At 44.9% G+C, this 12,732-nt stretch overlaps 1 protein-coding gene across 1 annotated transcript in view; it reads right to left on the reverse strand.

Moving 5' to 3' along the window:
• ATP8B3 (ATPase phospholipid transporting 8B3) overlaps positions 1–12,732 on the reverse strand; it is a 51,209-nt gene that overhangs the window by 17,184 nt on the left and 21,293 nt on the right. The window contains exons 10-16 of the mRNA XM_053293199.1: positions 11,630–11,788; positions 8,408–8,496; positions 7,299–7,492; positions 6,689–6,897; positions 5,640–5,674; positions 4,541–4,697; positions 1,764–1,952 (exon numbers count right to left, since the gene is read on the reverse strand). Of these exons, the coding sequence (XP_053149174.1) occupies positions 1,764–1,952; positions 4,541–4,697; positions 5,640–5,674; positions 6,689–6,897; positions 7,299–7,492; positions 8,408–8,496; positions 11,630–11,788 (1,032 nt within the window). The remainder of the gene's footprint in view (positions 1–1,763; positions 1,953–4,540; positions 4,698–5,639; positions 5,675–6,688; positions 6,898–7,298; positions 7,493–8,407; positions 8,497–11,629; positions 11,789–12,732) is intronic.

Here is a 12,732-nt window from a genome sequence, read left to right on the forward strand (position 1 = left end):
GTTAGCATGAGAAGAGGCATTTTCCAAGGGGACTCACTATCCCCTCTATTGTTTGTAATCGCCATGACCCCGCTTTCACAAATACTAAACAAAACAAGCCTCGGATACCAAACATCTAAAACATCCAGTAAAATCAACCATCTGCTGTACATGGACGATCTGAAGTTGTATGGAAAGTCCCAGTCAGAAATCAAATCACTGCTAAGCACTGTCCGTATATTCAGTAGCCATATAGCAATGGAGTTTGGACTAGACAAGTGTGCTGCATTAATAATGAACAGAGGGAAAATAAGAAAAACAGAAGGAATAGAACTGCCCAATGGAAGCAAGATCAAGAACGTGGAAGAGAAAGAACCTTACAAATACTTGGGCATTCTCCAGGCTGATAACATCGCACACACTGAAGTTAAAAGAAAAATTGGAAGTGAATACATCAGGAGAGTCAGAAAAATCCTCAAATCCAAACTCAATGGCGGGAACATCATACAAGCCATAAACACCTGGGCTATACCTGTTATTAGATACACTGCAGGAATAATAGACTGGACCCAGGCAGAGCTAGAGATGCTGGATCGTAAGACCAGGAAAATCATGACCATCAATCATGCTCTGCACCCCCGCAGTGATGTAGATTGGATATACCTCCCTTGCAGCTCAGGTGGAAGAGGAATGCTGCAAGTCCATCAAACAGTAGAGGAGGAGAAAAGAGGCCTTGAAGAATATATAAGGGACAGTGAAGAAGATGCACTTCAAATGGTCAAGAACGCGAAACTATTCGACACCAATGAAACAAAACAGGCCTACAAGAAAGAACAAGTCAAGAACCGAGCAGAAAAATGGAGAAATAAGCCCCTGCATGGTCAATATTTACACAATATAAGTGGAAAATCAGACACACCAAGACCTGGCAATGGCTTAAGGATGGCAACTTGAAGAAAGAAACAGAAGGTTTAATACTGGCTGGACAAGAACAGGCACTAAGTACAAATGCAATAAGAGCAAAAGTCGAAAAATCCACAACAAACAGCAAGTGCTGCCTTTGTAAAGAAGCAGATGAAACAGTGGACCACCTAATCAGTTGTTGTAAGAAGATCGCACAGACTGACTACAAACAAAGGCATGACAAAGTAGCAGGGATGATACACTGGAACATCTGCAAAAAATACAAGCTACCTGTAGCCAAGAATTGGTGGGACCATCAAATTGAAAAAGTTGAAGAAAATGAAGATGTAAAAATATTATGGGACTTCCGACTACAAACAGACAAACATCTGCCACACAATACACCAGATATCACTGTAGTCGAGAAGAAAGAAAAACAAGTTAAAATAATCGACATAGCAATACCAGGGGATAGCAGAATAGAAGAAAAAGAAATAGAAAAAACCACCAAATACAAAGATCTACAAATTGAAATTGAAAGGCTGTGGCAGAAGAAGACCAAAATAATCCCAGTGGTCATTGGCGCCCTGGGTGCAGTTCCAAAAGACCTTGAAGAGCACCTCAACACCATAGGGGCCACAGAAATCACCACCAGCCAATTCCAAAAAGCAGCTTTACTGGGAACAGCCTATATTCTGTGACGATATCTATAACCATTGACAACAAAATTCTGGCATCCCAGGTCCTTGGGAAGGACTTGATGTCTGGATAAAACAAACCAGTCAATAACACCTGTCTGACTGTGTAAACAAGAAATAATAATAAGATGCAGGGAAAGGTTTCCAGAAGGACTTCCAGGTCCCCGTTCCTCCAACACTCACCCAGAATTGACATCCGTTTGCGTACACTGTTGAAATCCAACAGTGCCAAGACCTTATACGTCCTTTCCATGTCCAGCTCGCTGATCGTGATGGTGTCTTGGGTCCGGGAGAGGAAGGCATACCCCAAGTTCCTAGCTGCTGTCACCAAGGCTTCTTCGTCCGGCGACGCTGCTTGGTAAACCAGCTGACCTAAGAGAAGGGCAGAATCCAAGGGTCTCAATCAGACCATTCAAAACGTGGCCTCAGTTCCCGTTCAGGGTCATCTGCATGTTTCAGCAACCCAGCTCTTTTTAAAAGTCATTTGGAAATCAGTTCAGATGTATTACTGAACTGGTTTAGAATCAACAGCCCTGCAGGATCAGGCCCAAGGAGGCCCATCTAGTCCAGCATCCTGTTTCCCACAGTGGCCCACCAGATGCTTCTAGGGAGCCAACAGGCAAGAGGCCTGCCTCCTGCTGTTGCTCCCCTTCAACTGGGATTTAGAGGCATCTTGCTTCTGAGGCTGGAGGTGGCCTGCGGTCACCAGACTAGTAGCCATGGAAAGACCTGCTCTCCACGAATTTGTCTAAGCCCCTTTTAAAGGAGAGGAAAGCTGGTCTTGTGGTAGCAAGCATGACTGGTCTCCTTATTTTTTTATTTTTATTTTTACATTTTATATCCCGCTCTTTTTCCAAGGAGCCCAGAGCGGTGTACTACATACTTAGGTTTCTCCTCACAACAACAACCTTGTGAAGTTGGTTAGGCTGAGAGAGAGTGACTGGCCCAGGGTCACCCAGCTAGTATCATGGCTGAATGGGGATTTGAACTCGGGTCTCCCCAGTCCTAATCCGGCACTCTAGCCACTACACCATGCTGGCTCCCTTAGCTAAGCAGGATCCACCATGGTTGCATATGAAAGGGAGACTAGAAGTGTGGGCACTGGAAGACATTCCCCATAGGGGATGGGGCCACTCTGGCAAAAGCATCTAGGTTCCAAGTTCCCTCCCTGGCAGCATCTCCAGATCAGGCTGAGAGAGATTCCTGCCTGCCACCTTGGAGAAGCCGCTGCCAGTCTGTGAAGATAATACTGAGCTAGATAGACGAATGGTCTGACTCAGTATATGGCAGCTTCCTATGTTCCTAAAGCCATCCAAGCTAGTAGCCATCACCACATCCTGTGGCAGAGAATTCCATAGATTAATGGTGCACTGTGTGAAAAAAAGTACTTCCTTTTGTTGGTTCTAAATGTCCTGGCCTTCAGTTTCAGGAGATGACCCCTGCTTCTAGTGTTGTGAACGTGGCAGACAAATTACTCTCTGTCCACTCTTACTACACCAGGCATAATTTTATACACCTCCATTGTGTCTCCCTGTTGCTGCCTCTTTTCCAAGGTAAAGAGTCTCAGAAGCTGCAGCCTAGCCTCGTAAAAGGAAGGTGCTCCAGGCCCCTGGTCATCTTGGTTGCATCAAACTCTTGTTTGTGATGTAACTCTACAACGAAGAGAAGGCTAACTGTTTTGAGAAATATCATTTATCTCTCTGTTTTACAGAGAGTTAAGACGTTCCCTGATATCTCCCTGTCTGGCACCCTTTCCAGAATACTCAGGAGATTTTTGTGTTTCTTATCTTCTGGCAGATCATTCTCCATCTATTACATATAAGGTGGCGAAGTTCTGCTCTAATGCTATGTGGTTACGTCAGTCTTTTATTTCATGCGTATGCTCTTCCTGAATTTTTAGTTTATATTTTATCATTAGCAATTGCCAGTTAAGTCTTTGATTGGTATTGTATGTGATTGATGTTTTATTATTTTCTAGCAACTGTTAACCTCTTGTAGGATTCCTTTTATTCTACTATTTCTAGTTGACTTGCAAGCTGACCATGGGTCGTAAATAAAATATATCTATATCTACCTTTTGACGAGAAACTGTTTATTTTTAGTCTTTTAAATATTTTAAGAACCCGAATGCATACAACAAAAGCTAGTTCATGAAAATAAACCAGCACTTTGCTTACAACAGTATGATTCATAATAAAACATCAATCACACAATAATAAGCTAGGTGCTGGGTTGCTGAAACACTTTCTTTGAACTGGTTATTACTATGTATGTTTAATGATTTTGATTTAGTTCCTGTTCAAGGCAACCAAGAAAGTTTAGGTTTCGCTCCAGTTCAGGGCTGTTGCTCAGCAGGAGAGGATCTGCTTTGCATACAGAAAGTTGCAGATTCAATCCCTGACATCTCCAGGAAAGGCATGTTAGAAGAGCTGCTGCCAGTCAGTGTAGGCAATACCAAGCTAGATAGACCAAGGGACTGACTCTGTTTGGCAGCAATTTATCATGTCAGTAGTGACTGGCAGCAGATTGCCATGGACCTTGGCAGAATCTTCGGGCTCAGAGGACAGAGGGCAATCATTCCAGCCCCCAAGTACATGCCTGGGCCACCTTGATGGGCAGGGTCTGTTCCGATCCTTCTGGAAAATGGTATATTAAACGAGTTTCCAAGATCACTGGTGGCTTTTGAAGCCCACACTATGCATGAAGACTGGAGGTTTAAATGGAAACCACCCACCCAGAGCTGAGCTCTTGGAGAATGGATCCCAGGTGTGCCGGGACATCTGTGGGATTTTGGGCTGCTGTTTTTCTCCCCCGACACAATAAGGTCCTTTTCCTCCTCGGCTTTGTGGGTGGCATACCCTGGAATTAAGTCAGCTGCTCAGTTTTGCAAGCTGCTCTTCCCAGGGCCAGATCCTGGGACAGTGGGGTGAAGGAAGGGATGGGGAAATGGTGCGGCGTACTCTCTTTCTCCTCCACCATGACGGTGTGGCAGAGGGCAAGTAGGCACATAAACTCCCGCACTGCAGCGTCGTTGTTCTGCCGGATTATATCGATGAGCGACTGGTCGAAGAACTCCAGCTTCCTGTTGTGGTACTTGTTCCAGTTCAACAAGGCTTCCTGGATGAAAATGCAAATAGGGATGAGGGGTAATAATAGTAGTAGCAGTAGTAGTAATTTGTTAGCCGCCCCATAGCAAATTGGTGGCTCACAACACAACATTAAAAAACATCCAATAAAAACACATAAAACGTAATAAACAGACCACAACATGAAACAAAAAATACAGAATAAATAACCGCCTTGAGATGCATTATGAAAGGCAGTATAAAAACTGAACAATAAATAAATAAAATACATGTTTTTAAAAACTTTTTAAAAAATCAATTTTTAAAAGCCTGAGTAAACAGAAAGGTCTTCACCTGGCATCTAAAAGAACAAAGGCACCAGGCAAGCCTCACTTGCCTGGAGGCTATTCCATGAACAGAATAGGAGGCTACTCCAGAAACAGGGTGCCACCACGGAAAAGGCCCTGTCCCTAGTAGGGTTGCCCACTGCCAGATACTGTACTTGCTTGTTTCATATTTTGCTTCAGGATGTTAGTATTGAGACCTTTAGTTAAATAAAAGAGGAATAGTACGTTCCCCTGTCATTTCCACACCCTGATTCACTAGACTTCCACCCCCTGGCCGGTCAAGCTCCTCCCTTGACTCCACCCACTCCCAGGTCCACTCATGGACCAGATATTTTTTAAAGCACAGGGCAGCAGCCTTCACAGGTTCTGCTCTGAAATGTCTGCAAACATTTGGAAGGGAAAAAAGCATCTTTGGCTCTAGTGCCCACAAAGCGTCTGTGATAAACCTCAAACTTTCACCAGGATCTGAAGTCCTTGGTGCTTAAACTGACTCCACTGCAATCTGGAATGACAGCTTGTAACTCTTCAAGACAGAGCCCAGTGGACAGAGAATGCTCCGCCATGCGCCATGCTCCGCCTCCCAGTTCTCATGTGACCACAGTGTCTTAAAGGGACCATGCAATCTGTGGCAGGAATATTGGACATACCATTGACTGGCCTGTAGTGTTGCCGTTGTCTGAACCTGCAAATGTTTTAAGAGGGGGGCGGATTAATTAATAGTGCAATCTGCAGAAATGAGACACACAGCCTATGCAAATAAGTGGAAATTAACAATATGACTTTTTAAGATAAAGCACACATAATAAAGTAATGCTATTAATGTAACGATATTAGTAATAGTGGTATTCTATTATATATTGTAGAGAATTTTTTTGTGCAAAATAAAGTCATACTTCCCAATGACCTACAGATTTTGCATACACAATCCCAACACTTAAATTTGCCAAGTGCGTTACTTTTTACACTGGAATGTGCTGGGTGAAAGTTTTAGATGCTTTTGTATGCTTTTAGAAGAAATTCTGAATATAATAATTATAGTTTAACTGTTATGATTCTCAACAGATTCTTAAGACTCAATAATCAGATCGATAATTCAAAAATGACATCATGCCCAAGAGAAGCAGAAGATCTTTCTCAGATGCAAATTTACTATCGTTCATTTGAAGTTGAAATCCCACAAATTTCAAGCTGTTCTTTTATTTCCCTTTTGCAAGCACATTAATTAAAAATTCTATTACATATATGTAATTTCTTGAACTTTCCTAGAAGTGTAAAATACACAAAATGATTTTGCCTGGTTAATGATGGGTCTCACCTGCTAGTTACAAATATATATCCCAATGGTAATTTGTGGCAGACATAATGCCTTCCTATGCACAGTCAAAAAAGTACCACAGTTTAGGACAGTAAGACACCTGCATATCAATGCACAGACTGAGAGGATAGAATAGGAACACAGGGGAACTGAAACAGGAGAATCCAGGAGAATTTAAAAGAATCTTAGGAGAAGTGAAAAGGAAGAATCCAGAGGACACCAAATAAAACCATGGGGGGGAAGGTGGAAAGAAACATAATGGAAATGGAATACTGGTCACTGACTACCCCAAAGGGAGAATAGTATTCAGAATGCAGCCCAGGTTTCGAAGGTGTACCAATTCATATTTCCGAATCACGAGTCTCAAATCCCACATTTTACCGTATATCATCCCGTTGATGCAACATTTCTTGAACGTCATGATGTTTTGAGTCAAGGTGCCAGTCTTGTCCGAGAAGACGTATTGAATCTGCCCCAGCTGGTCGTTCAGACTCGTGCTTCTGGCTTTGGCCGGAGTGTCCTTCGGGGCGTAATACATCTCCACGTCCCAGTTGATGAAGCAGCTGTTGACCAGGTAGATGAACTCAAAGCTAGGAAAGGGGGAGAGAGAAGGCCCATTAGGCAAGCAGAGGTGACTTGCCCATTAGGCAAGCAGAGGTGAATACAGGAGGTCAACCCCTCCTGTATTCTACCAAAGACAATCACAGGGCTCTGTGGTCGCCAGGAGTCAACACCGACTCGACGGCACACTTTATCCATGGTGTAAGGCAATTCATGCAGCTGTAAGGCTGATCCCACCCCTTTCAATTCTATGAGGGTGGTCACATGACTGTCATTGACTAGTAGGAGGAAAGAAGAGCCAGCCAATTGGGAAACTGTTAAGACGGTTCTGCAAAAGGGTCCTTCATTTGGGCAACCCACCCGGCCACAAGGCCCTGCCCCAACTGTCTTTGGCCCCATTTCTAGAGGGAAAGGAAGAGTCAGGACATACGTGATGAGCATAGACATTGGAAGGACAAGACTCAAGAGGATGATGAACCCCCAGAAGGCAAAGAAGGCGTGTTTGGCTGCAGAGGTGTGCTCGAAGAAAACGGCGAGGTAACTGTGTTCCTGGCGGAACTTCTCAACCCAGATTCCAGAGGCGATAGCGAAGCAGAACGAGATAAGGATGAGACTCAGGGAGAGCTGAGGGGGGGAAAGGTACAGTGGTTAAATTATGAGAGCGATTTCTTGCGAGGCAGGCAGGCTACAAGTGAGAGATTCCCCCTGACCGCTTAGCTTTCTACTTGCAGGGATTTGGGGTATAAATGAACCTTCAGTCCCGGATTCAACCCCTGGCAGCATCTCCAGTAGGACTGGGAAGCGCTCTTGCCTAAACTGTGGAGAGACGCTGCCAGTCAGTGCAGACAAGTCTGAGCTAGATGGACCAAAGGTTTGACTCCGCAGAAGGCAGCTTCATCGAGATTTAGCTTGTCAGTTAGCATATGTCGGTTTCTTGCTGTCTTTTCTTCGAACTTGTCAAATAAATCGAATTTGTTATTTTGGAATGAAGGGGAACTTGAAAAAGCCGCCTAGAAATAAATGAAATTGTGGGATATTTATTTATTTATTTATTTATTTGGCACAGCGGGGAAGTAACTTGCCTAGAGAGCAAGAGGTTGCTGGTTTGAATTCCCGCTGGTATGTTCCCCAGACTGTGGGAAACACCTATATCGGGCAGCAGCAATATAGGAAGATGCTGAAAGGCATCATCTCATAATGTGTGGGAGATGGCAATGGTCATCCCCTCCTGTATTAGCCAAAGACAACCACAGGGCTCTGTGGGCGCCAGGATTTGACACCGACTGGAGGGCACAACTTTACTTTACTTCAACCGGCCTTGAGCCTTCTGTTAAGACGGGAAAGACTGAGTGTTAGGCAGCTTCCCATGTACCTATGTAAGTGGAACCCAGGTTTACTGCCTCTGTGAGAGTGAGGCTTGAGAATTTACAGCAATAATTGTTCATTGTGTGGAACGAGTTGCCTCCCCACTTCGCTCTGGACAAATTGTACATCTCTGGAAGGGTTGTTGGTTTGTCTTTTGGGGTTTTGTTTTTTTACCAGAAGCACGATGCGGTCCATCAGGCGGCTGAGCTTGGTTTTCTTCACTTTGATTTTGCCACAATTTCTCATTATTTTGGAATCAAAACCTGCGTGCAGAAGCGTTTGTGATATGTGAATACAAATCATCATCATCATCATCAAAAAAGAATCCCAGCCCTTTTCCAGGTAGGCAACAGATTCAGTCACACCAGTGTTCCCTCTAAGGCATACGCATATGCACGCGCTCACACATTTCTTGATGTCTGCTCAGTTAATTTTAGATCCCGCTCAGGTTGAATCAGGAAGACCCCATTCTGAATGCATGTGTGGACGCACTGCATTGATACTGCCACCCAGAACAAAACTCATTCCTCACACAGGTGGAAAAAAATTAGAGAGAACACTGAGTCACACCATTAAATCTGTCATAATTTTTTTTTTTTAAGATACAAGACTCGGGGCTCGACCTTCTCCATGGCTGCCCCAAGGCTTTCGACACGCCTGTTTTCTCAGGCGTCTAATGAATCCTTTTAAGGGAAATTGTTTCAGTTGTTCTGTGAATTGTTCTTCCTTGTTTTTATTCTGTGAAAGTTTTTTGTTTTTTATTTTTATATTGTAATTTGGATTATGCACTCTGCCTAGAGAGAGATCAAGAGATCAGGCAGTACATAAATAGGATAGATAGATAAATAAATATATTTTACATGCAAACAAAACAATTCAGCACTCTCCACCTAGTAGCCGGTCCAGTCATGTTCTTACCAGCAGAAACCACCACCACAACAAAACCCCAATGATTATTCTTAATTACATAGGAACTCTATACTCTCTATGCCTTATTTCCATGTTTGGGCACGATCCAGCCAAAGAACTGGAGACAGAATTGGCATCGGAGGTGACCTTGGAGATCAATCCCTGCTCAGTGCAGGGACTTTACAGTAAGCCTGATTGATGTTAAGAGGGTGAGGCTCACCTGCACGTTGAGTTTCTCCACTGAAATGACCAAATTGTTCATCAGGAAGTGAATAAAAGGTGCTCAGCTTTGGTTGGATTGCGGCCTTTGTGGCATTCCGCCCCCACTTGGGACATAAACCACGACGGAGTACTTGGAAGGAGGCTTTAAGCTGAGCCAGCACATCTAACATCAATGTGAATCAGTGTGAACAGTTCTGAACTGACAAGCTCAGGCAGGGGGTGACCTACTTGGAAATGCTGCCAGCCAGAGACTGGACCTGAGACCTTCTGCTTACAAAGCAGGGGTTCCGCCCCTGAGCTATGACCCCATCACCAATTTCCGGACGGGGGGTGGGGGTGGGAGCAGAAACAGCTAGGATTGAACCTCAGGCAGTTTCAGACCCTGAGGACTAGACACGGTCGAGGTTCATTTTGAACGGTTAGGTATTCAGTCAAAAACAGAACCCTCCTAATTCCTGCCTCCTGATATAAATGGAGTTCACTGACACTCTGTTATCAATTTTTTACATTCCAAATCTTGAACAGGAAATTGGGCATGGTTTCTGATCATTGATGTCTTTTCCCATTGTCGTCGTCGTGCCATCAACTCGGTGTCAACTCCTGGCGCCCACAGAACCCTGTGGTTGTCTTTGGTAGAATACAGGAGGAGTTTGCCATTGCCTCCTCCCGCACAGAATGAGACTATGCCTTTCAGCACCTTCCTATATTGCTGCTGCCCGATATAGGTGTCTCCCATAGTCTGGGAAACACACCAGCAGGGATTCAGACCAGCAACCTCTTGCTCCCTAGGCAAGTTACTTCCCCGCTGCACCATTAGGTGGCCCTGCTGGATTAGGCACAAGCCCTATCTAGTCCAGCAACCTGCTTCACATAGCAGCCCACCAGATGCCTCTGAGAAGCCCACAGGGCAGAGGTGAGGGCAGGCCCTCTCTCCTGCTGTTGCTCCCCTGCCACTGCTATTGAGAGGCATCTTGCCTCTGAGGCTGGAGATGGCCTTTAGCCACCAGACTAGTAGCCATTTGATAGACCTCAGTGAATTTGCCTAAGTCCCTCTTAAAGCCATTCAAGCTAGTGGACATCACCACATCTTGTGGCAGATAATTCCATAGATTAATTACGTGCTGTCCTCCCTTTTGTTGGTCCTACGTTTCTCAGCCTTCAGTTTCATGGGATGACCCCTGGTTCAGGTGTTGTGAGAGAGGGAGTAACGTTTCTCTCTGTCTACCCTCTCCACACCATGCATAATTATTATACACCTGTATCATGTCTACCCTTAGTCGCTTCTTTTCCAAACTAAAAAGCCCCAGGTGCTGTAGCCTTGCCTCCTAAGGAAGGTGCTCCAGGCCCCTGATCATCTTGGTTGCCCTCTTCTGTACCTTTCCCAGTTCTATAATGTCCTTCTTAAGATGCAGTGACTGCAATTGTACACAGTATTCCAGATGTGGCAGCACCATCAATTTGTATACAGACATTATAATACTAGCCTTTTTATTTTCAGTCCCCTTCCTAATGATTCCTAGCATGGCATTGGCCTTTTTCACAGCTGCTGTTCACTGAGTTGACACTTTCAACAAGCTGTCCACCATGACTCCAAAATCTCTCTCCTGGTCAGTCACTGACAGCTCAGACCCCATCAGTGTATATGTGAAGTTAGGCAGTTTTGCCCCAAATGTGCATCACTTTACACTTGTTTCCATTGAACCGCATTTGCCATTTTGAGGCCCACTCACCCAGTTTGAAGAGATCCTTTTGGAGTTTCTCACAATCTGTTGTGGATTTCACTACCCTAAATAGTTCAGTGTCATCTGCAAATCTGGCCACTTCTCTGCTTACCCCAACTTCTTGATCATTTATGAATAAGTTAAAGATCACTGGTCCCAGTACAGTGATCACTGGTCCCAGTACAGATACCCAGGAGACCCCACTTCTTACTTCCCTCCATTGTGAAAACTGTCCATTTATTCCTACCTTCTGTTTCCTGTCCTTCATCCAGTTACCAATCCACACATGAACCTGTCCCCTTATCCTATGACTGCTAAGTTTATTCAAGAGCTTTTGGTGAGGAACAAATGGAGCTCACAAGCTTGTGCTCACAAACTTCGCTGAGTATAAAATCAATTCAACCTCCATGTACAGGAGCAGTCAGGAGGCCAGACTAAATGGACCCTTGGCTTGATGCAGCAAGACCATTTCTTTTGTTCTTACATCTGGGGTAAACTCCAGCATCACCTTGACTCCAGTCCAGGCCCAGCCACATCCACTCACCTGCGTAGATAACAAGACCATAGCAGGTCTCCGTATTCCGGATCCTGGAGCCACGTAGCAAGATCTTCTCACTGTCAAGGGAGTACTTCTCCCCACGCCACTCCAGCGTGCCGATGAAACTGTGCATCCGACTGTTCGGCTCCTCGCAAGTTACTGTCCCTGGGGCACCCAAACAATATGTGAAAATTTGGTTGGCCTACTTCTCGGCACATGTTGGGGCCGTATGATTTCTCCCTAAGAAGTAGTATTTTCCTTTCGGGGCCAGCTTCCCATTGTGCTGGATCTGGACCACTCAGGAATGTTATGCATTTAAAATATTCCTGAACTACTTTTGTTTCAACTGCCATCTGAGTCTGACCCTTGGGCCACCTAGCTCAATATTGCCTACACTGACTGGCAGCAGCTCTCCAACATTTTACATAGGAGTTTTTCCCAGCCTGACCTGGAGATGCTCCCATGGATTGAACCTGGGACCTTCTGAACACAAATCAGATGCTCTACCATTGAACGTCGGCTTCATTCCCCACCCCTCCCCACCCCCGCCCCTCATCTGACAGGGGAAATTAGGGAACAGAAAATGAAAATGGCGGCCCTTCCCAAGTGCCAAACCAAATGCCATTATTGGGGGCTTGGTTTCAGGCTGAAAGATGAGGTGGAATTAAAAGGCACACTTAGGAAACAAGCTGAATAACTGACAAGGTACACAAAATGCACCACTTCACTCTCTCTCATGGCATGAGTTTATCTATCAAGAAAGCAAAACTGAAATGCCTCCCTTGCCTCCGATGTCTCAGCGGCAACAACAAGGGGCTTTCTGGCCATTTATGGGAGAGGAATGAGAAGGAAACCCAATGGGGATTTTTGAATCATGGCGGTGTTCTGTGGCCGCCATTTTGTCTCCCCACGTCTTCTGGGACTGAGACCTCATGCCAGTACTTGAGGTCATGGCAGGTGAACGGATGATGATGATGATGATGATTACATTTTATATCCCACTCTTCCTCCAAGGAGCCCAGAGCAGTGTACTACATACTTAGGTTTCTCCTCACAACAACAACCCTGTGAAGCAGGTTAGGCTGAGAGAGAAGTGACTGGCCCAGAGT

This window comes from Hemicordylus capensis, chromosome 2 (assembly GCF_027244095.1).
Source record: "Hemicordylus capensis ecotype Gifberg chromosome 2, rHemCap1.1.pri, whole genome shotgun sequence".
In the NCBI taxonomy this organism is placed as follows: Eukaryota; Metazoa; Chordata; class Lepidosauria; order Squamata; family Cordylidae; genus Hemicordylus; species Hemicordylus capensis.